The sequence below is a fragment of the Styela clava genome, chromosome 9 (genome assembly GCF_964204865.1).
Source record: "Styela clava chromosome 9, kaStyClav1.hap1.2, whole genome shotgun sequence".
Taxonomy (NCBI): Eukaryota; Metazoa; Chordata; class Ascidiacea; order Stolidobranchia; family Styelidae; genus Styela; species Styela clava.
This window is the reverse complement of record NC_135258.1, coordinates 9,937,815-9,965,152: the sequence shown is the minus strand read 5'-3', so window position 1 is coordinate 9,965,152 and position 27,338 is coordinate 9,937,815. Positions and strand designations below refer to the sequence as shown.

Sequence of the window (27,338 nt, the reverse complement as noted above, 5' to 3'; positions counted from 1 at the left end):
TCTTTAGAGTATAAAATCTGGTATGGCTAAACAAAATATGCTTGCATTGTGATGTTAGTCACAGTTAAATGACTAACTTTAGCGTAATAACGACTTTGACTAACGCTTAGAGTGGAATACACCTCCGATTGATATATAAAAATAGAGTAAAATCGCAAGGTATACACTGTAACTCAGCAAGCAGAAGAAATGAAATACTGAGTGATTATGCAGCCAAACAGAAAATAACTCTTCCATATTCCTAGTTCAACATTCTTTATAATATGAAATCCGATTCATATCCGCTACATTGATTAACAGAGCACAAAGTGTTCAAATTTAATGCCAGAAGCCCTCGTTGTAATTTATCAAATGTCGAGCTCAGGCGAACGCCTCTCACGTTTCGTCGTCATTTCCTGCCAATTGTGTGAGGTCGTCATCATATTTGCATCATGAAACCAGTCTTGCGAGTGAGTTGAGAAAGCATGGCATAAGTAACATGTGTGGAATAAATTGAAAATATTTGTTTCAAATATGTATCATAATCAGCTTTTATGTTCTTGGATGAAAATCGGTTATGGTTTGGGGATGGATGTAATAATAAGTCTACTATATAAATTCGAACTGACTTTCACGCAAATCGTCATCCACAGGGAAGTTTAAACAAGGACCAGTGCAAAGTAGCAAAGAATGATGTTTATGCAAATAATACCAAATGAACCCGTCTGTCTTAGTATATTTATTTCTAGACTCTAAATTTAAGATGGTCAAACAAAAGGTGTAATGTTATTGTACGACAAAATGAGTGATTTGGCTGCAGGTACGATAGTTGTGGTGCAATATTATAGCGCAATTTATGAAAATAGCTGCCACATGTTTCTTCTGATGTTCATTAAAGGCCTGCATAATTTGTACCTACCACCTTATTGCATATAGTGCACTGGTTTGAGTCTGGCTGATTGGTTTGGGATCCGACTGAATTTGAACAGAGCTGGGCTTAACAATTAGAATCTAAAAAGAATACATCACAAAGATAACACTAATAAATTATTCAATTTTTCGAATATTGGACTTAATTCAAGATTTCTAAAAGCCTATTTTAAAAGCCGGCTCGGAATTGCATTCGTGGGTCCAAGTTGGGTTCAGATTCGAACAGTAAAATGATAATAATTGTTGAACGGATACCCGGAATACCCCTTTGTGTTTGCGTGATACCATCAAAATCTGACTCAACGACACACGAATGAAATCTGTAATTGTGTACATACTAAATAATTTGGTAATAGTTGAGTACAATTGGCGAAACTTCTTCGGGGTATTTTAAAATAAATCGTCAGAGCAAAATTCAATGTTTACAAGCATTTATTTAACAGGTATTCTTAAAACATAGGAATCTAATATAAAATGTGATGTTGGCTTGGGAATTGTTAAATGGATGTATCTTATTCACTATAATCGTTTTCTTCAATATATCACCCGGCAAACCGTATAATGTTGACACAACATCCTACGAAGTACTGGGAAGTCCTAAGAAAAATTCATATTTTGGATATTCAATAGCAGCAGCCCGTGTGAATGGGAACGTGACGTAAGTGTATCCGTAACGCTATTCTAAAAAGCTGGTAGCTTCAAAGACATAGTAGCACAGTCGTTTGCATTGCAAAATATCAACACAGGCACCATCAGGAAACAGTATCAAAATCTGATACTTGTATCGCATTTCACAGTGTATATACCAAGTTTGACGCGCAATTGGCTCGGCTAGAAACTAGAAATTGATAAGTAAGTGTGAAAAACGCGCAGTGCGTAAGTCGTGGAAAACAACGTATCTACGAATTCCAAAACTAATTATCAAAGTTTTATACAACATATAGGTAAATACAATAGCTTTTAACTTTTCACGAGCGTTTGGAAGGATATGTTATTGTAAATTTGCTAATCCTTTTTCAAAAGGTGTCATTGTTACAAACGGTTTACTAATTTGACATTGGCCAGAGCGTGGTGCCGATATGCGGATTTATTCCCGAGTATTAGTTTTGAAAAGTTTTGCGGTTTGGTTTAAAATAAACGTTTGATTTTTATATTTCATGAGTCAGAATATAACTAGATTGATAATACGCTACGAGCACCGGCCCACCCCTTCCGTTGTTATGACATGCTCAACGATGTTCCACGTGATCGCCATGACGCTGAGAGGGTGTCATGATTGCTTACCACAGTGGAATTGTGATGGAATACAAATGAGATGCCACTTGTCTGCAAATATGAAATGTAAATTACCAGAATAATTTCATGCCAAAAACGGATATAATTGGAGTCTATGTATAATATTTGGTATATAAATGTAGTCTTATACTGAACTTCTAATAAACAGAGCATCATATTATAACATCACATTAATTGAATTCATGATTCTAACTGTACAATAATTAGCGCATTTGCTTTGGTATGACCTCTGCTTTGTTTATAAGTTTCCCTAAAGTGCGACCATGAGCTCTCAACTAGAAATATAAAAAGTATTGATGGGAAATTGGAAAGCGACCACTAGCGTATCAAAAGATATTCAGTATATACAGTTTGCAGAATACAATTCAATTTAACATTATCAATAAAAGGATATTGATAAAAGGGAATTCCACAGGCTTGTCCATGCTGGGATGACAACTACCCACGGGATGGGATGGGACAGGCATAATTGCTATGGGATGGGAATGGGACAGTCAAATATGTCCCATGGACAAGCCTTGAATTGCACAAAGATAAATTTTCTTGAAAATAAATTTTTGGCATAGAAATTTTATTGAAAAACGAACCTGAAGTCTTACATTTAAGATTTGCACAATTCGCACTAATATGACAAACATAAAATTTTACTCCACCCTCGAAGCTCAAGCTTTATGGGCATTTCTTCAATAAATTTCAAATATATCAGCATTTGCATTGGAGGGAATGTATTTGTCACTATGTTTATTTATTACTTGCAGAATTTGGAGCGGATCGCCAAAATATGAAGAAGATGAAATCACCAACTCGTCTGCAAAAGCAGGAGCCATCTTCAGTTGTAGTTTATCTAAGTCATTCAATGGCAGCCTGCAGCAAAACTGCGAAAAACTAGATTTCAACCAGGAAAATATTGAATCGAAAAACCAATCTAGCAAACAAGGTTGATATAGATGAGATTAGTCGTATATTGGTCAGAAGTTTGTGGCTGAGATAAAGTTGATAAAACATAAAATAAACGTTCAAATAAACAATTTTAGCCGTTATTGAAGGTTAAGACTATCGACTTTAATAAATTACTTCATCTTTGAATCTTTATTTCACACTTTGATCTTTGCGCCCAGCTCGGGCTCATGTCCTAAAAAGTGAGGCAAATTACAGCCGGCTCTTCTGAAGCAATCACATTTTTTAGAACTGTAATATCTTAGGAATTGGACCATTATTAATTTAAAATATTGGAACATCTGACAAATAACAGATAATAAATAGACTAATATAATCTTTTTAACTATACATTGCCTGTTTGCTATCCTATTATGAGGATTCAATATAGACAGAATTCATGAATTTCTTAATTACTTCTATGAAAATAGAAAAAAAAATAATTGTGATCGTACCAAAAGTTCCAGATATCTAGGACACTTCGTACAAAAGTTCATTTTCTCTAGTATAAGTTCTAAAATGGCCTCCAGCGTGTTGGAGAATATTGAAACTATCATACATAAACAGAAGTTGAATTAAAAACAAAATTTATTACATTCTTCAGCAGCAGTAATTAACGAATGTATTGGTCCTGTTTTATTTATTTATTTGTTATTGTTTTTATTTTTTGGCGGCACCCTGTAATAACACTAACTTCTGCAAATTGTATAAATTAAATGCCAATTCCTCAGATCTCAAATTCGACTTAACAATAAGATGGTTATCTAATCATACACCTGGTAATACTAACTAATCTTTATGTACGTTTATTTCCAATTCATGTAGATGACATTACAAGTGATCCTCTCCTACCTGAATATGCTCTCGAAAAATGCGCATTCAATGTTTCGACATGTGGATATTCAAGCGATACACCGAATTTATGGTTACTAAGAAAACAGTACAGAAGGTTGGTTATTTCAATTTATCGCTTCGAAAAGAACTGTTGTTGCGGTATAGGCACGTATATCTTCTAAACATTGTGTTTCTGGTCGATTAAAAATGTGGAATGGGTGGGGTGTACCAGATTTTGAATTGGGATAAAAAGGTGTACCACTTTCAAATAGATTGACAAGCACTGCCCTACCCAATCCTAAACACAGTGTCTCGACCTTATTCGCTGTTCAAGAACCAACACTGATGCACAGAACATTCATGTTATATGCAATTATCAAATGTGTGTAGTTGCAATATGAAGATTGCAATATGAGATTCATTATTAATCAAATGTTCAATTTTTCACTTTCATACCTATTTAAGGAAAAACGTCAATTATCTGAAGTACAACATACCAAACAAACAGAAGTATTGTCATGAAGATATTAATGTAGGGGTCAGATTAACTGGTCCACCAGACTATACTGTCCACGGTGAGTAATATTTTTATCGAGTGAACATAATTTTTTGACTTTGTTTGTTTGTCTTATTTTTGCACACTCAATACCCAGTAGTCGGTTATGTGGATTTGTGAAAGCCTAATTGGTAATACAGGTAGCATTGTTGAGCAACTTTCTATTTTATAAATACTTCCCGCACCATCCTGGATTTCAGTTAAAGTTAAATTATTTGGTGCTAATTTCATATAGGATCTTCTATAGAAAACCCCCGTCACCGCTAACGTGGCAAGCGCAATCTGCAGTAGTTAGAATCTGGTGTTTTCCCCCAAATCACACAGTGGCAATGGCTTCCTATACACACGATCCATTTTCATATTGTAAACGGGGATTGTGGCGCAACAATGATGCAGTCAATAGTCATCTGTTTGTTTTCCTGCACATTGATAACTTTGGTAGTCAAACGACTCGATACTCGAACATTTCGGTAGTTCAAAAATTTTAGTTGCAAACGCTGCGGTGATCGAACATTCCAGCGCGCCGGATAAGATGACGTCACCCGAACCGCGCATTCAGGCTGCCTTTTGTCCATTCAACAAGAGAGCGGTGCTCAAATATATGGACACGAAAGCTATGCGGAGTAGTACGGGTATGCAATATGTCACAGTAGACGACCGGTACGGCAATCTTCACGACAAACGCAAAAGCGAAACGGCCACAACTTGACGTCAACGTGCACAAAAAAAAACGAATCTTACATAGCCCACAAAAATTCGATCAAACGCACAGTAACTAATACAATTTTTTTTATTTTTTTTACTTTACTATGGTTAATCTTTATTATGTAAACATTAAACGAGAATATCGGTCGGAGACCGAAGACTTATCGATCGAAGGTTAGGGGATCCCAAAACAGCGCTCTTACTCCATAGTGACACCGTGTGTCCTATCACTAATTAATTAATAACTCGCTAATTATACGACATATATTCATCGAAAATCAATAGGCTCCTGATGATGAATGCACATGCACAATTTGGAGCAGATTCAACCTCGCTTTCGTGAGATATCGCGTGCATCTAACAGACAGACAAACAGACAGACAGACAGACAGACAAACAAACAGACAGACAGACAGACAGACAAATACCTATCAACATACTTACCGATTAAAATCGATAAGTAATAATTAGTGTTGTTTAGGTACACGTTTTGTTAATATTTCTGGTATTTTGGAATGCGTGAGAACGAATAAAAATAATTACCATTGTTTCTTATAGCAAAAAAGTTTCGATACTCGAACAAATCGGTTATCAAACATCAATCCTGAACGAATTATTTTCGACTACCTAGATATCACTGTATTTAAAATTACAAATTTCTCAAGTATTCCGACGTCTCCCAGCTTTGAGGGCTTTTCGACGTATTCCGACGTCCTCCCAGCTTTAGGATATAACTGAAGAACGCATCTGATTTTACCAAATACTTGATAGAGTCGTAATTATTATGTCACAATCAATAATGCAAATTGAACAATTTCTCACGTGATTTTTCTTCAGAGGGTATGTTAGCATTCAACTCGGATGCTGCCCTAATTGCGTCTGGCCGCAGAAAAGTAGCAATATCTGAACTGAAGTCTCAACCAATTGCAGCGAAAGCAGGAATAACCCAATGTTTACGGTTTTGTTTCAACGCCTTTTCAATTCTTGACTATAAGTGAGTAGCAACATGACGAAGTGAGAAAAAAGCTTCGTTAAGTTATTTTATTTTAAGTTATTATTAAGATTATTTTTAATTAATATTCGACGAATATTTTAATATGAAACAAACACATATTTGTGAGATATTTTAAGTCTTTCTTTAAAATCCAATTCCCGCTACATTTAAACAATAGAACATTCCGTTGAGTTTTGGTGAAAATTTTACCCAAATTACCATTTTTTTTTTAAATTTCCGTTTTACTTATCATACTCTCGATTTTTCACACTTTTCAAATTTATACCTCTGTGGCGGACATCAACTATTACACCAATTATGAATCCCGATCTGAAAGCATTTTTTGGTATAATGTAGGAAAATGTTGAAATGTAGATTTCAAAATCACAGCATTTAATCAGTTTTTACGTGAAGCGATGTAGATAAAGTAAAATTATGCTGATATCTTTGGATCATCCTCGTTATGCTACACGATGATCAAGGGTGACCCAAAGATACCGGCAATTATATTTGCAAATTATCCAAAATATTAAGTCAAAGTTTGAAAAAAAAGAATGTTGTGTTGCCATTTCCAAATTCTCCTATATATACAAAATTACCAAGTGACACGATCTCGACACCATTATGAATTTTGTTGTGTGAAAAAGTCATAGCAAAACTCTTATTCACACTTTGACGCCATTAGATGCTTTTTTTATTATATACAGTGATAACGACGAAGCAATACAAAACGAAACTTGGTACACTGGAAAACCACGGTAAATATTTAAAAAAGTTGTTTTTAAAAGTCATTTCAAACATTATATTTCAATATCAACTTTGTTAAAAACGGAATTTTGTGATTCCTTGTGTACTCTCTCAGTATACACTCAGTTAGTATATACTCACTTAGTATTATGTTTTTATTTTCAGACCCGTGGCATCAAAAAAACCTACGAGATCGTTGCAAGTGATGATGAAATATAAAAACTCAGGAAAAATAAAAAAGTTGTTTGACTACCGAGGACCAAAAGATATTGCGAGCAAATATTGGAATTTTACAGAAATAAATATGGGACATGAAATCGATGAACCATTCGAAGTAAGCTGTTAATTCCTTAACTTTACAATAGTCATCACCTCGTAGTATTTTAGCGTGTGTGTGATCAGAATATAAAAAATAAAATCGCAGATTACTTGAACGCTCTTATTTGAAAATGAATTAAACATCCTGATGGTTACTTGACTTCAAGTTTTGCTGTCAGTATTTTTGGGTATTTATGAGTATATTACGGATTTAAAACCATTATTGGTATTTTTGAATAATTCCTTATTTACCCATTTCACAGACTTGGAATCAATTTGCTATGTTGCCGTTGCATCTCGGCTTGGCCAATATAAACAAGGCCATACTTATATATAGTGTAATCAAATATAGATTTAATTTGTTGATCCCAAAGCAGTTTCATATTGCCTAAAAACAAACATGTGGAATTTCATTTTATTTCCACTTCACAAAAAAATATAATTTATGCACTAACATATTTTTATGGATTGTTTCATTAATACTCTGCTAATAAAGTCATGTGCAAGCCTACTCGTATATGCCCAATCCCGCTCGATTTTGAAAAACGATGATGCCCTTGCTATTCTATATTCTGTTCTGGATTTATTAATGATAATCCATTGTTTTTCCTAGCATTATGTACTTTTTTGGTAATATTTCATCCCGCCTATGATATCAAATTTAACATAAAAATTCCACTTGCTACAAAAAGTAATGTTTATTGAAATTTTGGTAATGCGTCCACATATTTTCAGATTATTTTTAAGGCTTCGGTTGTAAACCAACTGGTCAAACCAAACTGTAAATCAGATCCCAGGGTGAGTACATTTTCCTGCATTATCATAACAAACAAAATTGGATGGGTGAAGAATAAACTTTCAACATTACTCGATAGATTCTATAGTTGTTTGAACCAGATCAAGCTTTTGTTGATAACTGATATTTAGCATCCTAATGATATTCGATTGAGTATTTTCTATCAACTTATGACGTTGTTTCTTTTGAATCATATATATACAATAATAACAACACTTTTAAGTTAACTTTTGCAATATATTTCGCAAATGCGATTCGTGTGAATTGGAATCATGTACTGAAAACGATATTAACGGTAAACAGAGACTATACAATCATATCCAGCATTACCGATTTATTTATTTTAGAAAAGCTGTCATTTGCAGTAAAACACAAAAATATTTTCTGGTTTGTATTAATATTATATGTGCTTACAGAGATGTCCAAAGGTTTGCTCAGCCGCAGCTGATATTGTTCTATCGGACATAACGGTGGCAAATTCTGCATGCGAAGGTATATTTATATTTTTCACTTCAAATAGTTTCTTAATTGTATTCACTACCCAACTTGGTTAGGATTAAATCTACATATAACGCTTTAATTGTCGGCTTGAACGCACTTTCTTTCTAAACTTTCTAACTTACGTTTCAAAATCAAAAATTCAGACGAACCTGTTGATGTTGATGTACTTGAAGGTGAGCAGTCTATCGGAATGAGTATGAATATACAACTTCACGATGAGAACAATAAAACCCTTACGGTGAGCAATATCAAGTAACGCCTAAATTGCTACTTGTAGGCATTTTCGACAGAAATTTGATAAAAACCTGAACATAACTTTTATGAAAGTTTAAAAGCTAATTCACAAGCATAACTAGATGTAAAAGTTAATTACAATTGAAACAGCTGTGAGCTAGTTTTGTGGTTGTTGCGTGGAATTGACTACATCAATACAACTTACGAGTTGACTCATCAGATTCAGTTGTTTATTTTAATGAATATTGATATCCAACAATAGGCGTTCTTCTGAATTTATATCACACACAGACTCTGTTATTATACAAGTATTGATGCAAATCAGTCAACTTGCTTGATATTTCCGTGTATTGTTTTATTTTCAATATTTTTCCAGGCGTGCGGCTCACTTTGGCAACAAAACTGCGGTTATTCAAAAGAAGCTACTGGAATATGTTACGAGATTACTAGTAATACTTCGCAACCTAGAGCTATAAAAAATCCTGGATCAACAGGTAAACAATAATAATTTTTTGTTATTAGGTTTGCTTCCAATCATGTAAAGGTTTTCTAAAATGAACCAGATCAACAACGTTGGTGTCTAAATAGAAATAAACAAAACAGGAATAAATCAATCCTTGTGTAATATAAATAGTGTAAATTTTTTTTTTTTTACGGACATTATATATAGGTAAAAAGCTGTTTTTCAATAATAACTTGAACACCACGCTTTTCTTGCTCCGTTCTGTATTCCTAATAGATTGCCCACAGCACATGATTTTTTTTTCAAACCATCTTCAAATGGCAACAAGGATGAGGCAAATTTGTGTTCCAGCTTGTATTGTTTCTTTTAGGATGCATCCGAGGTAAAATCGACATTGTCCTTCTTATTGATCAATCTGGCAGTGTCAATCAATGTAATTTTCAAAAAGTAAAACGTTGGCTGAGAAATATCGTAAGAGGTTTTACCATTGGTCCAAATGATCAAGACATTGGTATTGTGATCTACAGCAGTGAAGGTGATATGTTTTTGTTATTATTTTGCAGAGCAAGACTTATTCTCACTTTTTATTCCCGAAGTGGACTTATGGATCGTTTGGTTACATAGTTGTTGTTGTCAGTAGTCTTGTTGCTGTTGTGGAAAACAGCCTTTTCCTTGAACTACAGGACTAATTCATTTGAAATGAGTCAAATTTTGTTATATTCCGCTTTCTCGGCGGATTAGGTATTGGTTCTCTGCAAATATTTCCAGCGAACCTGGTGCTCTTAGACTGTACCCAGTGTTAAAATTTGGCAGTGGTAATAATATATTGATTGACTTTTATCCTAAAACTGTACAATTTTTTACAGAGTATACGAGTGCTACATTCGAACTAGGATTTGAAAAATACGGAAATAGCGGGACAGAAAAAAGATGGAAAATGCTGGAAGGTTTGCGGAAACTACCGTATGAGGCTGGGAAAACATATACAGGTAAACAATTATAAAGTTAAACAATACAAGACAAACGGTGACCTGAATAGTTTAATATTTGGACCTATTTTCAGTTTTCAAACAATTATACTCTGTTATTTTCAAGGACTTGCGTTCAAATTTGCGAACGAACTTTTATGGGGACCGTCCGCCAGACCCGACGCGAAGAAAATGGTTATTTTACTGACTGACGGAGAAACTTCTGTCGAAGACAAATCTCAATTGATGTTAGTTTGTTCGTTTCTTGTACGAAAAAAATATTATTTTATACATTAGTTCACATACGATACCAGGAACCGGACACCCAGTATAACTAATAGCTGCATTATTTCTTTACACCAGTTAAGTTAACCAGAATATTTGGTGTGCCAGTACTATTAAATAAAACTATTTCACAGAAAATAGAACTAATATATATTGTACATGTCTTAAATTCAGCACTCAAGTCAACATAACACGCTCCGGAAATGCAACTATTCTAGCAGTTGGGGTCGCAAAATTCAATGCTTCAGAACTTATAAGCATCAGTGGGACTTCACAAAACTTTTTTCCGGTCAAGGACTTCTCACAATTGGAGCAAGTACGGGATACTTTAAGACAAAGCGTTTCTTATTCAAATTTAGAAGGTATAATGAATTTTGCTTATACAAAAATTCGTTTATTTCACTTTATCCTCCTATAATGAGTCTTTCGTGAACTCCTCGACGAAAAAGCATGTGGTGTTAGATTGATTTAATTTTTTTTTCATTACTTCGGTAGAAAGCGATCATTTTAGTATAAAACATGACAAATAAACTGTGTAATTCTAGTTAGCAAATTAATGTATTTTTGTTGTCAACCAAGGTTCGAAAGGGTCAGATTCTATGCAAAATTGTCAAATGGGATTTTCATTGCATCGCAACAAGGTAATTTTCGAAGTTTTGTTGCCAGTGAATAAATTAGTACTACATTAGTCTACTGGTTATAGTTTATATATATATATATAAATTGGACTTGTTGCCGCAACCAAAAATAGCTTCACCTTTAAAATAACAAAATGAACCATCTCGCTGTCAACATCCTGAGGTATAATTGTTGAAATCAAACTCTGTTTGTCACTTCTGAAGAAATTTAATAGAATTACCTATATTAAATGCGACAAAATGTCGAAAGTTTTAAATATTTTAATAGCAATCGAAATTATATTGCCGAACTTTTCATGAAATGATTTGAATATATACACTTACAGGACTTTCTTGTTATGGGATCACCTGGATGTTATAACAGGGCAGGAAACGTTATCAAACATGAAGAATTGAAAGGCGAAGACATAGAAGATCTTCAACTTGTAAGTACATTGCAACATAAATTCGTCGCCCAGATGGCCATATGATTTGTAAGAAAAATGATGGAACATGTACTAGATCCTCCCTGTACGAGCATGGTTCTAAAAAATTAACCATGTATGCCTAAGGAGTCCAGACTTGATTATTTTGAGTTAAGATCTTATTCAGGCATAACCTACCAAATGACAATGATTGTAAAATGTGTTATGTTGACCACAAATCGCTGATAGTGAGTAATGGATATTATATCTGTTTCAGAATGCAACAACTTCAAATATGTGGTCGAAGAAAAACATACCGTCAAATTTGACGAATAATTCAGGTATTGAAAATTAAGAACGAGTTCTTTCGGTAATTTCTACGTAATGTAAAATAAAAGTCGAATATGCCTAGAAACTAGGCCCTAGATAAAGTTTTAAAGATGAATGCTGGTTTAATTTCTGTAATTGTTTGTTAATAATATTACTCAAATAAGGTAGTGAAGATAACACTGTAACATGTTTTAGAATCTAAATATATATTCATATCTCTCTTCCAAAAAAATATCAATTGTATCTTATTGTATACAAAATATTGTTTTTAAAGTATTTTGTATTTATTTTCTATTTATTGTTCGTACAAAGTGTAGCCTATTTTTGATATGGTTAAAAATGACCTACTGACAGACTAACTTTAAATAATAAAATGCCAAAAGAATATTACTAATTTTTACAACTAGAAAACAACTTTTGATATTTTTTGGTAATTTGAAAAAAAATTCCTATAGAAGAATCAGAAAAATTGAAAACATCTAGCGGATTTTCAATACCAACTAGAGAGGAACTGGAGGAAGTTTTAGGTGGAAGCATGGATGACTCCTATTTCGGTATGAAACCTGTTTACGCCAATCTTAATAACTTTTCATTCATTCGTGAAAACTAAATAAATTGTTGGTTCAGTCGTTGATAAGCAATTTTATGAATTTACATTTTCTGAATATTAGCTTAATTCAAAAATTTTGTTATGTGAATCTTTGATTTATTTTGATACATAAAAATTACTCAATGGGATTGATATTGAATATTTCTTGTCAGGATATGCGGTAACATCGGGTAACTTTTACGGTACTTCACAAGGAAGGTATATCGCAGCAAGCGCACCTCGTTATGCAAGAACTGGTGTTGTTGTAATATATAAATCTGATCATCCTCGACATATTACAAAGGATCAAGTTTTACAAGGAGAACAGGTCCCCATTTTTAAATTCCCATACCATTCGTATCGTCTTAATTTTTTGTATACGTTTTCGAATACGATAAGTCTATATTTTTCTACTGATATGCCTTTTGGTGTCTTGCGATTTTGTCAGCATACGTTCGTCCATCTCGTGCTTACTTGGAAATCAACTCTACAGCTTATCGTTTGTATTCTATGCCGTCTAGCATTGAGATATTGTCATCGCCTTCCTGCGCCTTGTAGGCCTATCGTGAATATTCAGTCGTACCTCCGCCGCTTGTATCATGTTTTCATGCTAGGATTTCACTTGTTGCTTGTTTTCGAATAATATTATTTCTGTGCACCTAAACTGTATTCATTTCGTCCTTGTTGCACACGCACACAAGGCTCCTCTATGCGTTCAACATCGAACTATATGGGTTTACAGATTCAAATTTTGAAGCTATGATCACGTGTGAGAGAATTACAAAACTTCTCTCGTTTGCAGGCAACTTTCGTGATCATATATATCTATGCATCTAAAATCAATCTTTAACTGTTTACCAGTTCCAATCACTAATTTGGAAATAGTAACATGCCAAAGAACAGTCATTCCTTACCATTATCTGTGTCATCGACTTTGGTTTTCCCGTAATATATTCACATGTATATAATACGTATTTTAAAATCCACCATTGACGTAGTTTACGCTTTAATAACAGCTTGGCGAATATTTTGGTGCCACACTCTGTGCTGTAGATCTGAATAATGATGGATACGACGATCTTCTAGTTGGCGCTCCATTATACACTGATCAAACTTCTGACGAAGGCAGGGTTTATGTTTACATGGGAGCTAAAAATATGGTGATATGTTGTTTAAATAATTTGGAATGCTGCATTCTTTAGACAAAATTAGCTTATTGTCTAACTTTAAAATGATAAGGTATCATTTGATGAACTTCTACATTCGGTGACTTAGGATAGGGTTACTGTTTTGTTTTTCATTCAAATTAACTTAAACTCAAACATTTATTATAGTAGATCACAAATTTAACAAAATATACTAGGAGTAAGTAATTCAGCACACCATTACTGTAAAAACACAAGAGGAGTCGAATATCTTTGATTTACGTCATTTCTCAATGAAACTGAATGACGTGATATCAAAACATGAATGAATCTGAAGTATGTTTAAAGGTTTTAATTTTTAATCTACATTTTAGTCCTTGAAGCCAGATTACATACTTGGAGGATCAAATCTTCCATTCTCACGATTTGGAATCGTTATTACTTCTGTTGGAGACATTACATTGGATATGTTTCCAGGTAGTCCCGAAATTTAAAATTATCGCAATATTTGGGGCGTTTCTTTGACTTATTTAATCGTAATACAGATAAAATGATAGTGCAAAATAGTCATATTCTGTATTGTTCTGTGCATCATATACACCAAAACTAAAAACAATATTCTACGTTTCGCGAACAGTAGACAACCAGTTGTTTATATTCGCAAATTCCATGGGTTCGCGTCTCCAAATCTCAAAAAGGTTGTATTTAGATTTATATTTAAAAATATATATATCCAAAGCAGAATGGATATAACTTTAATTTTATTTGGTACAATTAGAAATTTTCATAAACATATCAAGTTTACACAAAAATTTCGAATATGAGAATTTGCGTTTGCTCCTAAATAAAAATGTCAATGATATTTCTCAGATATTGTAATATCTGCAACGTATGAGGAAGGATATGGAGCCGTATATTTATTCAGTGGGACAAAGTATGGTATTGATAGTAAATACACTCAAAGGATCAGTGCATCTTCTTTCAAAAATAAACCAGGTTTCGGTTTGTTTGGTCAAAGTGTTGCTGGAGGCGTTGACGTTGATGAAAATGGCTACCCGGGTTAGCTAGACACTTTGAAATGGTTGTGCATAAAACTCTTTTATTAGTTTGGTTACAAACGTGTGCGTGAAAGTAATAAATTCAGAACTAAAACGCGCACCGGAGTTTTAAATTTGGTCGATTTCTGTATAACATATATTACACAATACCAGAGATGATGAACGATTTTAATTACTCTTCCCTTTATGTCATGATTCAAAATAAATTCTAATTCATTTTTGGTTCACGTTAAGCTGAAATTTTCTAAGTGCCATTTTCTAATTAATTGAAATATACATGAAACGTTTATATATCCGATTAATATAAAATTGAATTACCCAAATTGCTTCCTGGGTGAGTTGGGGGCACGGGATCTCAATCCAAGAGAAAATGTCATGATAAAGTGGTTAGGTCGAACGGCTCTTACTGGAGTAATAGAAATGCAAATTATAATAACAGAAAATAATTACTTTAAATATTTATTATGCAAATTATTACAAATAATAGCCACAAATAGGAATTATTAACATATTCATTGATTTATTTAATCAATGTACAAATTGATTACAATTAAATATGAATTATTCATGTTTCTTTCAATATTGCAGATATATTAGTTGGAAGTCCTGGTTCAGATGAAATCGTCATACTAAAGACACGGCCAGTTGTTAAAATTGATTCAACATTTGCTATCACAACCCCTATGATAGACAGAAAAAATGATAACTGTTGGAGACAAAATACAACGATTGATAAATACAGCAATTCTGCCTGTATTGCATGTACGGTTTGCTTCTCGTTTCATGGACTTTCAGTACCCCCTGGAATCGGTAAGAACGGCGTTTATTTAATTAAAACAATGTTAAATACCATTCTGCCATTCCATTATTTAAAGTTTGTTATTTATTTGTTATACATGTCACTTTTGTGAAACTTGGATGTCTTTAGGACAATGGTAGAAAAATATGTTCCAGGTTTCATACGAGACTTAAATACGAAACAAATCTTTTTTTTGTAATTTATGGGAAAACTTTCATCATACCGTATAACAGATTATCCCGCGGGACACATAGAATTACACTAACGTAAATCGTGAACCATTTGAGACCAATATACATGTTTATATGTATTTGAAGGAGTTTTTATTATTAATAACAGTTTGTATGTTGTTTGTGGACTCGCGCCATTTGAGAGCCATCTGTTATGCTTCTCTTTTCCCCCGCCCTGAATGAATAGCTATTTTTTAACATTGATCGCAAGACAAAAGCAGGAAAAAGGCAGAATCAAAAGTTTGTTAAGCTTCTGTGCTTTGCCAATGCGTAGATAATGGAGGTCGTTTCTTTGTTTTAGGAATCCATTATTCTATATCACCCGATGTCAATGTGGCTAACTCTAGAGTAGGATTTTATGGCAAAGAAGAAGACAATCCCAACCTGAAGCAAGGCTCTATCACTTTATGGAAGGCTAATTTGAAAAACTGTGTGAATCATTCAATGTACTTGAAGGTATTTATTTTTTAAATACGGAAAGTATAAACTGAACTTTATTTTCTTCTGAATTGTTTAAAATGTTGATATCGAAAACAGTTTATACTATATCCACATGCTTGTCCATGGGACATATCGTCACGCTAATAACCGAATTGCGTAAGTCATTTTTGGCGATTTTGAGATTTTTATGAAATAGGTATTTATGTAATGCTGCGCACCTGTCTGTTAACTCAGATTTTATTTTTAGAATTCCGAAACCCATAAAAATAGAGAGTTAGTATGACATGCACATTTGTGCAATTGTTTCGTCATAAGGAATTATTATTGTTACCGCGGGACTATTGTGACGCCACAAGGGCAAAATAACCTCTGCGAAGCAATTTTGAGTTTTTGCATCTCGGATTCTAGCTTAGCGCGTATTAATTTGAATTTATACTACAGTATAGGAAGGCGTGCACTTGTGATATTCACTGTCCGAGTCCAGTTCATCTTGGTTGGCTTTTAGAATGGGTGCATTGCTGTTTTATTCTTTATATTTAATCTTAGTCTTATTTCGGTGGGTGTGCAGAACGTGTTATATTGATCAACTATATATTTTTAAACATAAAAAATATTGTAATTGAAACTGATTAGCTATTTTGGGGATTATACATTGTAGATACTGAGAATTACATTCGTTTTTGGAATGTTTAGTCTTCAGGACTGGTGCATATAGTAAAGTTGCAAAATTGCGTATGTCCCCAAGTCATAGACACATTTCTGCCTAAGTCACAGTGCGCCATTATGACGTCACTTAACTGCGTCATACAAATTAACTTAAATCCGGCTACGATCAAAAAATTGAACTATGGCAAATTATTGACTCTCAATGGCATAACAATATCATTAGGAAGTTTTTTACGTTTTTCTTCAAAACTGCTAAAAATGACGCAATTCGGTTATTAGCGTGACGATATTTTTCTGTCTCATCCCCATCCCATACCATGGGATTCCCATTGGAATAAAATTCAATAAAAATTTGTAAATTTAGGTTCAGCGTCTACTAAATAGGACTACATGCACGAAGAGACATGCAAAAAAAACAAAATTTACGGACTTTGTTAACTTCATATCTATACCTATTATATATACATGTGTCCATCAGCCCCTTCACAAAGTATATTGTTAAGGCTGAATATATTTTGCTCTTTATAACTAACAAGACAGCTATGCTCAAATATATGGACACAAAATACATAACAAAATGTTTTACCATATTTTCCTCGAAAATCATACGATTTTCGTGTCCCACGTGTCCCGTGGGAAATACAAAGGTGTGCTGTCCCATCCCGTCCTATGGGACGTTTTCCATGGACAAGCCTGTATATTCAACATCGAATATATAAATATGTTGAATGCACAATCGTAATAATACAATTTTACACAAGACAAACATAACAATAAAACAGGTTTTTTAACATATGTATATATATATTTATGACAGAAACGAGATTGCCACACTCGATATCATCAATTTTTTTTTATTATGAACTATTAGCTGAACGGCCGTGTTTTATGCTAGACGCACGTACTCTTCTGAAATACACCTTTTCATCTTCTTCTATTTTTACTGATTTTCACAGTCATAGTTAAGTTATTATCGTGCAATAATTGAATTACTGTTTTTAACTTAATAGGAACATATCAGAGACATGATGACAAACCTAACTTTTGAACTGCAATTTGACATGGATGAATTCAAATTCAACGAAACTGATGATATATACCATGGAAGCAAACTAACGCCGGTTTTAGATTTGTAAGTATCTAGCATTTACATAATTTTCATGTGAGTGGTGGTGGTAATAAGTGGTGTTCCTGTGGTGCTCCTGAAGTATGGGCACCAAGATGCATAACCAGATTCATGCACCATGCGCATACTTCAGGAAGTCCGTGTACCGGTATGTTTTATAATCACACCAATCGACTAATTCCAAAGGCGTGATATATGTAGTCCTTCCACTCCAATTCATTTGACTTAATTTATTGCACTCTAAATGAAAGTGTTTGCATGAAATTTGAGTCCGAGATTTTTAACACGCTATACTAACATAGTCATACTCTTCAACTACTAGACTGGGTGCTCCGGAACTATGTGCACCAAGATGACGCACAACCTGAACCTCAACCTGGTACCCATACTATATTCAGGTTGTGCGCCATCTTGGTGCACTTACTTTGGGATTACCCCATACTGGGCCATTGCACTCACTAGACCCACCTATCCGCAATATCCATTCAAACCGTTGCTCTGGGTGTGACTTTTCAGTTCACTATAAAACCATATAATCTAGATTCCAGAATATCGATGGTAACTAAATTCATAATAATTCCAGTTCAGCGATAAAAACAGTACCAGCTGCAGCATTCTTCAAAACATACTGCGAAGACACGTCCTCATGTGTTGCAGATATTTCAATCGCACAGTCAGACCCAGTCGATGAAGACGGGTAAGTAAATTATAATAATAAGTACACAGATGAAACATGGAATATATTTTTACATGTTGTACGACAATTACATTCACGGCCACTACACTATATTTGCACTGGGATGTACGTTAACATTCATCTTCCATGTTGAAAGCTTGCTAATGATGAGGTGTAAATAAAAAGTGATGTGAAATTGAAATTTCGAAGTCTCGCAGAATTATTATAGGATGTAAGATGAAGGGAAGTGATGTACCTGAATTAAAACCTGGGAAAAAAAATAATTTAAAATACTTCTTTGGATGATAAATTCCTAAGGTTAACTTTCATAACAAAATGGTGACAGTTAACATGATACTAAAACTTTCTCCACGCAGAATTGAGTAGGATTTTAGTTGATCAGAGCCCATGTAAATGGAGGAGAACTTCAACAAAAACATTGAAGCATACAATGTTTTGTTCAAATATAACTCACTAACGTTTACGCAAAATATCACCGAATTTGGTAGATTACTACTGAAACCACAATGTTACCAGTAACCAGATATTTGTAAAAACAAAACGAATTAATACGTGAAGATACAACTAATATTTCTACAATTCATGTTAACAGATTAAAAATAAATGAGTACGAATTGTCAATAATAAAATTGCTGAAACTAAAATTGGAATTAGAAAACAGAGGTCCAGAAGATGCACACTCAGTAATTGTTACAGTGGAATATCCATCGTCTTTTATATACAGTTCAATAACGGAGGTATGTATGGAGGTTCATGTATATTTCTTTACGTCAATGGTATATTCAAAATGCAGGGCAATATCATACAAACCAATGATTGCTTTTGAAATTGACAATGAGCCAACCCTGTGGTTCATTTCCGTCATTTGTAAGTGTCTTGTCAGCATTATATAGCAAAATTCCATGTTAAATTGTTGAGTTTGCAAATTTTTTTAAAAGCTTAGGCAACCCTAGTTGTTTCATTAATATGAGGTTTTAGAAAGATCAGCGTAATGTGGTATTATGTGATGCAATAATGATCAACATTTATGATCAATTTATCGAATAACCCAAGTTGTTTTGTTTTTATTGCAGACCCAATGTTTTGAATACTTGGAAGAATCTAACATGAATGAAACATTTAGCAAGTTATTTTTTGTATTGTCGAAGACTTTCATTAGCTCAGTAAGTTGCAAGAATATATATTCTATATTTTAAACCTACCACAAATAAAAATAAAGAGCAAAAGTAATATAAGCAACAGCATGTTATTGCAAGTAACAGAGACCGCCGTTGTCTAAGGCTGTATACATACCCAAAATAAGCAGAATGTAGATTGTAGAATTTTTTAATGTAGAATAGAAAATTGAGATACTGAAATCTGTATACAACATATTCACTAAAGATCGTGTTCTTCGCAAATGTAGCAAATATCCGGCCTCAGAGATATATTTCCTCGTATTAATTTCCTGGGATGTTCCCACTCCTCCCAAGCCTCCAAAAACAGGCTGTACACGAAAGCTTAATCGCATATATAAAGCCGATTTTAAATTAAAATCTATCCTTACTTAAAAAACCTTTTAAATAGTTTCTTACCTTTACCTTTACCTTTTAAATAGTTTCATAAAAATATTAAAAATACCATAAATTTGTTCGGCATCATCTTTATTCAATGTTCATAATTCGTCTCATCATAATTTTGCGTTTCTGCTTCACTATTTTATTTATCAACCGTTCAACTCTTCCCAACAGAACCAAAATTGCAGAGGGATGATCATATTTCTAGCGACACCTAGCGTGCAACCAACAACAACAAAATCAATTAGTTTTTCCATCAACGCATCAACAGTTAGTAAAGACATCAACAACAATGACAATGTGAAGAAATTGAAAATACCGATTAAATATAAATCTTCTTTCAATCTTAATGGGTATTTAAAATAAACTGATAATTGAATGAGCAATTTTTCAATAAAGAACTTAATTAATTAACAGGCTTTCGAAACTTAATTTTTTTTTTCAATCCAACATTTTGTTTCTGTAACTTCTCGACTGATAGATTTTTTAGATAAAATTTAAATACAGAGTATACAATAAATTCCCAGACAGATGGCAAGTTATTTTAGAAGAAAGCATCCATGTGATGAATAGGAATATAGTTATGTTTCAGTAGTCACAATTAGCTTTAGCATTAACATTTCTTTGCGTAGAAGTAAGAAACAGAATCTAGAAGTATAAAATGATATTGGGAGTGAACTGGCATTTTTTTGGTTGTTGGGGAATGTAATATATCTCTACTGCTTTCATGATCATTCTTGTGTTGAATTTACTTCAAATAACTCAACTAATAATTTTCAGAGCAAGTTATCCACCATCAATATCAGGTTTCATCTATAATTCTACAAATTCGTCAAATGGAATTTTTTCCAATTTTCAACATGTATATTCGGTACGTATAATCTTTCAAATATTCATTTCTTCCATGATCTAAAATCTCCAGATGCTAAGATTAACTATTATTGATTAAACCAGCCTCATTTGAATATTTGCATAATAATAATTTTTATTAATCATTGGCACCCGTTAGCATCATTTTCGTCGAGTAAAATATTCTATTATTACTAGCCAATAATGGAATGGATCAATAAAATACTATTCAGTTACGTTGTAGTTTAGTGGTATCTAACAAGATCTCTTGAAGAAATGGTAGACTTCTAACTCATGGAATAGTACGGGTTATCGACACCAAGCTTTGTTTTGTTCAGGTTATGACGAAACAAAGAATCCAAATAATATTATGCAAACACACGAAAGCATCAAACTCAGTTTTACAAAGTCGCAAGTGAAAAAAAAAATACTTATGGAACGCACGCAGCCCCTACTAACACATCAATAACTCGAATTTGAGACCTATCCTTCTTCGACAATCTTGTGCCGACTATATCAACTTGCTGTTAGCACTCTGTTTATTTAAATTAAAATATGACGGTTGGATATTGAATAACCGTCAAGAGAACACTTCCATCTCTATTTGGTAATAATTTTAGGGTTATTTTAAGCTATGACAACAACACAGCTATGACAACAACAGCAATTCTATTAAAACAAACCCTTCTTCTCCTCGGTTCCACTGATTTTGTTTTCAATTTATGACTTTGTAATATTATTTAGTACGAGTTAATTAATTTTTATGTCAGGAAAAAATACACACTTTAAAAAAAAATAACTGAAGACAATTAAATTGATAGAGATTTAATTTAGAATTAAAAACCAACTTTCCTACTTTTTAGATTGTGAATACAGGTGCATTTGCATTTCATAATGTCAGGATAATGATTGAGTGGGAAACTTGTGCAACGCAGAATGGATTTCCATATTTTACAAAATATCTCAATCACAAAATTTGTGAAGACCAAGTAAGTAGCGTTTTAGTTTAATTCTATTATTTGATCAGAAAACATCTGTACCAGCTGTGGTAAAGTAAAGTAAAGTTATAGTGAAATACTAAAACCATATTTCCGAAACTGCTCAAACTAGGTTAATAATACTAATCATGTTATAACAAATCTATTTTATTGACAGAAACAAGTCCAGTGCGTGACACAGACAACAAGTAATATTTTATTACTAAGAAACGATTCAGGAATTTGCAATAACCCGCAAAATAACGTATGTATTACATTACCTTCAGTGTTCAAAACCGGTATTCAATGACATGGATCAATGACAATTTGCACTAAACGTCAGTGTGTGTGCATACCAATCACGGGTGCTTGAAAGTTAGGGATTGGATTTTCAAACTCGCTTTAAAACTATGGTTTTTACTAGCGTTTTGATTTTTCGAAACCGAATTTCTGAACGTAAGACTCCGATTCCGCCCAAACACGTCGTAACAGACACCAAAATATGGCCAAACTCAGATTCTATAGCGCTTGTTATTCTTAACCGTTAACCTTCCACTCACATATTTATGTATATGCATTAGTAGCATTAAACCAGATACCTACTCCTATGTCGGTCACCAGGTGGTTAACGCACAGAACTCCGTGACTCTTTTTTAGATTACGTCATCTTTTCGTCATCCTATCATTGCGAGATATATTTTCATACTTGAAATTCTATCGTAGAACTGTGCCCGGAAGACATACACAGAAATCTATCTCAAGTTACAAAAATTGTCTTTATTTTATTTCATCTATATGGAGTGTACATGCCCATTAGGGACAACACTATTTATACATCTAACTGTGTCCCCCTATAGCAAAGAGTGGAGTAACGACAATGCGTTCGTGTGTGCATCTTATTGCTAAATAATACCTTATAAAAAATATCCTAATGTTTCAGTCATGCAAATCAAGTTCAGCGGTAATATGTCCAACTATAGATATACATATTGGCAACATTCCGGCAAATAAATTAGTATATCTGACGATGGATGGAGTTGTTGATTTAAAACAATTCAAAAACTTGAAAGTGAGTTTAATTTTTTTTGATAAGCTGATCCGATATGTGTCTTTAATGTCGCACAGCCTTGTTTATTTTTTTATTGTTTTCATTGCCAGAACCAACTTTCATTAACAACAGTACTCAGCATAACAATGGATCACAAAAGCCGGTTTAAGTTTTCAAAAGAACAAATATATGAACGTTCTGTAAGTTGTATCTTACTTTACCTTCTGACGCGTATAAGTCAGTGTTTATTACACAAAAATCTGTTCAAATCAGCTCTAGTGTCCTCCTCTAAAACTGAAAAAGATCTCATAGAAAAACCCGAGCCTTCGCAATTAAACTTATACTTTTTCTTGTATATGCGAGCTTCTACCTGCAATAGAGTTGCCAGTAGTTAGAGATTAATACGAGATAGTATTGGTACTAGTTAGTAATATCAGGAAAGAGGAATAGGAAACGAATTCCACAACGAGGAGACTTGGAGAAAAAACTTTCAACATAAAATTTCCTCGATAAGCCGGAAATTATGTAGCCAAGGATCAATTAATCGTTTGGAGAAAAGAATGTTAAGTAAATTTAATCCATATTGACATTGAAATTTCATTTAAAATCTAGATTATTCTTATTATCTATATACTCCATGTGCTAAAAACGATTCGCCCATCACTTCTAGAAATAATTCAGTGCAGTTCTTATTTTGCGATTTCGACTGCTATATAAATAAAAAAAATTTATAGAAATTTATAGATTCTCGTTTTGTTTTACAATATTACTACTTTACTACTACAAAACATTTCATTTTAGATTGCGACAATAATCTACCCACCGCGCGTGCAAGATACAGTTACCGAAGTCAAGACATTTTTTTCTATACCATTCTGGGCTTACATACTCAGTATCCTGGCCGGACTTCTATTATTATTGATAATTCTTTTAATTTGTAGATGGGTGAGTTATATGTTTCATAACAAGGTGAATCTTTGATAAAAGGCGGGGCACAAGTCTTTCGATGTGCAACGTGGGTCAATAGAGTTATGAGAAATGCGAGAGAAACATTCATTGTTACATGAACAGGCTTTAGACACCCATGATTTTGGAAGTGTTAAAGTTTAAATAGAAAGAATGATTGTATGATTCATATTTTTGTCGCCAAACCACGAGAACCACGCTACATCCAGATTCGTCACCCATGCTGCACTGGCCACGGCATTTCATTTCTGTGGCATGGCGTTTCATCGTCAATATTTTTTTATCAGAGGCCACATTCTCCCAAGGTTTAACGCATTACGTTTGCGTAGAGTAAAATAAATGTTCATTATGCATAGTTCAAAGTAAAATACATTCGACCAGTGGTTGGATTCGGGAATTTGCGAGCCTGTTCTTAAAATATCGGGTTATCAGCGAACCCGTTCCTATTTTTGGTATTGGGAGTTGGAAGACCGCAGTTGACAACTAGCGTTTGATTTGGCGCTTTGACAGTTATGCATTATATTTATGTAAATTGTAAAACGTGACATGTTAATGCAGCTTATGTAGTGATATGCCTATATTTTGTGAAATCACGGAACCTGTTGTTAGTGAGTCCGAGAAGTATGACCTTCCGTGGCACATGGTTGATTTGTGCCAACAACTACGCTAATGAAGCCTGGCATATATATTCACCATAGTTATACGCTTAACATGAAAGTCTTTTATCCAAATTACAAAACTAGAGATATAATATGTGATATTGTAAGCAACGAAATTTTAAATTTCAATTCATTCTCTACAGGCTGGATTTTTCGAGAGCAGATACGCACAAAAGAAGAAAGACGCTCAAGAAGATCTTCGAAACATGACAGAACTCGAGCCGATGAATCCTCCAGAATAACACGCGTAGAATCAAAAGTTGGGTGATAATTCGAGTTCGGCTTGAGTTTAAAAAGAAAAGAAAAAATTTCTAATAAATCGATTGAGAGATCTATCCACGTTGTGGAACGCACAAATTGATATCCATTTGGCAATGTATTGAGTGTATTTTAGTTCGCGACCATTCTATGTTCGAGACTAGTTCGCGTCTAAAAATGCTAACCAGCTCAACTATATATCGGTTCACATTGAACTATTGTTGCAAAATAAATTGCATTTTTATTTTGGTTTTTGACCAATCAAGAAGTTTGCTGACATAGTTACTTTTTATTCACGTGTGCAACACAATTTTTATTCTTTTAAAATGGTTTCGTATTTCTGCTCAAAAATGTCTCACTGGATATGACAAATGTTGAAAATGTTCTTAAATCTGATTGATCAATTTATAACACCATGTGTTTTGAAGTCTGGAATGTCATGAGTAGCGATTTCTGTTTCCTTCCTAACAAGTTCATTGTGAATTTTTTTTTCTATCACGTTAATAGCAATAAGAGTAAAAAATTTCTTTCGTATATATTTGATAAAAATCATTTCCTCTCTGTGCCAAATTTAAAAAAAGACAGAGGTAAATAAGTAAACCAGAAATATCCGAAATTAATCAGTTTCAAACTAAAAAACAAACTAAAACGTTGTTTAAATTCAATTACTAATCGTTTTTGATTTCAAAACAAGAAGTACAAAGGAGTCAATGAGTATCTAATTTGAATATCTAAACATGTTTACACGAATTTATGTTTTGGGTGAAATATAATCACGTGTTTAATTTAAACTCTTTAATTTTCTCATCTGATTGAAAAAAGTATTTGAAAATTTTAAGCTTGACTTTTTATTGAATTAACTTGGATAATGATTATTATCAAATTTTTGATAATAATGTGTTATTTGAACATCTATTGTTTCTTTTTTTATTCTGACTAAAATGTAACTTGACTGAATATGGTAGAATTAATTAACATCATCACTGTATCTTGCGTGGTGCTAAATTGTGCCTGGCAGTTTACGGTAATGGGACCCAGTGGCTGATAGTGATTATTTAAAATAAGTCGGTTAAAATGTTGGGTATTTTTATCATTGGATTCAGGCATATTTCAGTTTTAATGGTTTCAGAGTTAGGTTTTTTCAGATTTACTCTTATCGAACCTTAGCCGTATTGTGCTATCTTCATAGGATATACCTAGTTAGGATGGTGCTGTGATCATGTTCCTTTCAGCATCTTGACAAATTTGGACCTTGGTAGTTTATAAATATGATAGAATGAATTGAAAATTATTATAGAATTGGGGACCGGGCTGCTAAACCTGTTCTACCGACGAAGTGTTGTCTCGTGTTTTAATCACAAATATTATAACGGATTCTGTTATCTTGAAACCTTCTGATCAAGGAGTCAGCCATTCAACGTCGGACGAAAGGGATTTTTTTGTGCCCAATTGTTTTAAGAACTTCATTCAGGTAGTCCTTGCGACTACTTAGCCGTTTCCATGTTTATATTGACTAGTCTCTCTTCAAACCGGTATTTAGTATAACGCGTTACATACCGTCATGAGTCCGTATGGATTCAGTGTGTTTTGATATTTCGGTGATTGTTCGAGACTATGTACAATGAGTTTATTTCTCTTTGGTTTCTAATGAGTAGCTGTGAACAATGGAAATCTTGTTGGAAACGCCAATAATGTTTTAAATAATCACCAAGACCTAACCTTATCGCTGCAATAACGAGTGCATGGAATAAAAAGTAACTATTGGTTCCAATATATCACTTCAATCTTTGAATGCAAAACCCACTAAATCAATAAATCTCATCCATGTAATCATGTTTTATCTATGTTCTTAGTAAGACTGCAAATGAGATATTCAGACCCGGACTCAAGTGAAGCATTTGTTTTGTTTATTACTCGCACAATCAGTAAATTATGCAGAATAAAACCGGATTTCGCATCTGCCATTCCTGACTAATGATGCAATTAATCACACATGCGCGCGTGCGGGTCACGATACACATTGGGCTGGTGCTGGCCGAGAATAACGTACCGTCGAAATCTTGGTTTGGGCTTGTTTTGGGCGTCAACGATTCTAAACGTCATCATATTTACGGTATTAATATATATATATATATATTTCACACGAACTTACATGTATTTGAGCATGAGACCGCGATAAATCTTATGTGCCCATATCTTGAATTTAATGCGGTTTCGTGAAAACAAACAGTATTTCCACAATAATCAGTTTATATAATATGTAATTGCTATAAATACTAACGGCTAGCCGAGAAACATGATGGGTAAATTTTTGAACCAAACGTGAAAAATGTTTGCGACGCCTGGACTAGGAAATGAAT

At 33.6% G+C, this 27,338-nt stretch overlaps 1 protein-coding gene across 4 annotated transcripts; it reads left to right on the top strand.

The window, feature by feature from the left end:
- The first annotated feature begins 1,356 nt into the window (after positions 1-1,356).
- On the top strand, positions 1,357-26,807 carry LOC120339993 (integrin alpha-11-like). Of its 4 annotated transcripts, none has more exons than XM_078116375.1 (37): positions 1,357-1,567; positions 2,964-3,142; positions 3,967-4,090; positions 4,441-4,550; positions 6,074-6,230; positions 6,938-6,988; positions 7,143-7,311; positions 8,031-8,093; positions 8,508-8,583; positions 8,736-8,830; positions 9,203-9,320; positions 9,660-9,824; positions 10,156-10,278; positions 10,385-10,505; positions 10,717-10,904; positions 11,122-11,183; positions 11,507-11,605; positions 11,862-11,925; positions 12,361-12,468; positions 12,677-12,831; positions 13,520-13,663; positions 14,023-14,125; positions 14,519-14,707; positions 15,322-15,516; positions 16,037-16,191; positions 17,853-17,974; positions 18,552-18,665; positions 19,258-19,402; positions 19,739-19,828; positions 20,396-20,574; positions 21,002-21,092; positions 21,934-22,059; positions 22,226-22,312; positions 22,988-23,116; positions 23,206-23,295; positions 23,897-24,040; positions 24,864-26,807. In XM_078116375.1, the coding sequence occupies exons 1-37, from the start codon at positions 1,389-1,391 to the stop codon at positions 24,960-24,962; spliced, it is 4,608 nt and encodes a 1,535-aa protein (XP_077972501.1). In that variant the 5' UTR covers positions 1,357-1,388; the 3' UTR covers positions 24,963-26,807. The 4 variants fall into 4 exon arrangements, with proteins under 4 accessions (XP_077972501.1, XP_039264178.2, XP_077972500.1 ...); XM_039408244.2 differs by having other exon boundaries at positions 12,370-12,468; positions 15,295-15,516; positions 24,864-26,806; XM_078116374.1 differs by having other exon boundaries at positions 15,295-15,516; positions 24,864-26,806.
- The last annotated feature ends 531 nt before the right edge of the window (positions 26,808-27,338 follow it).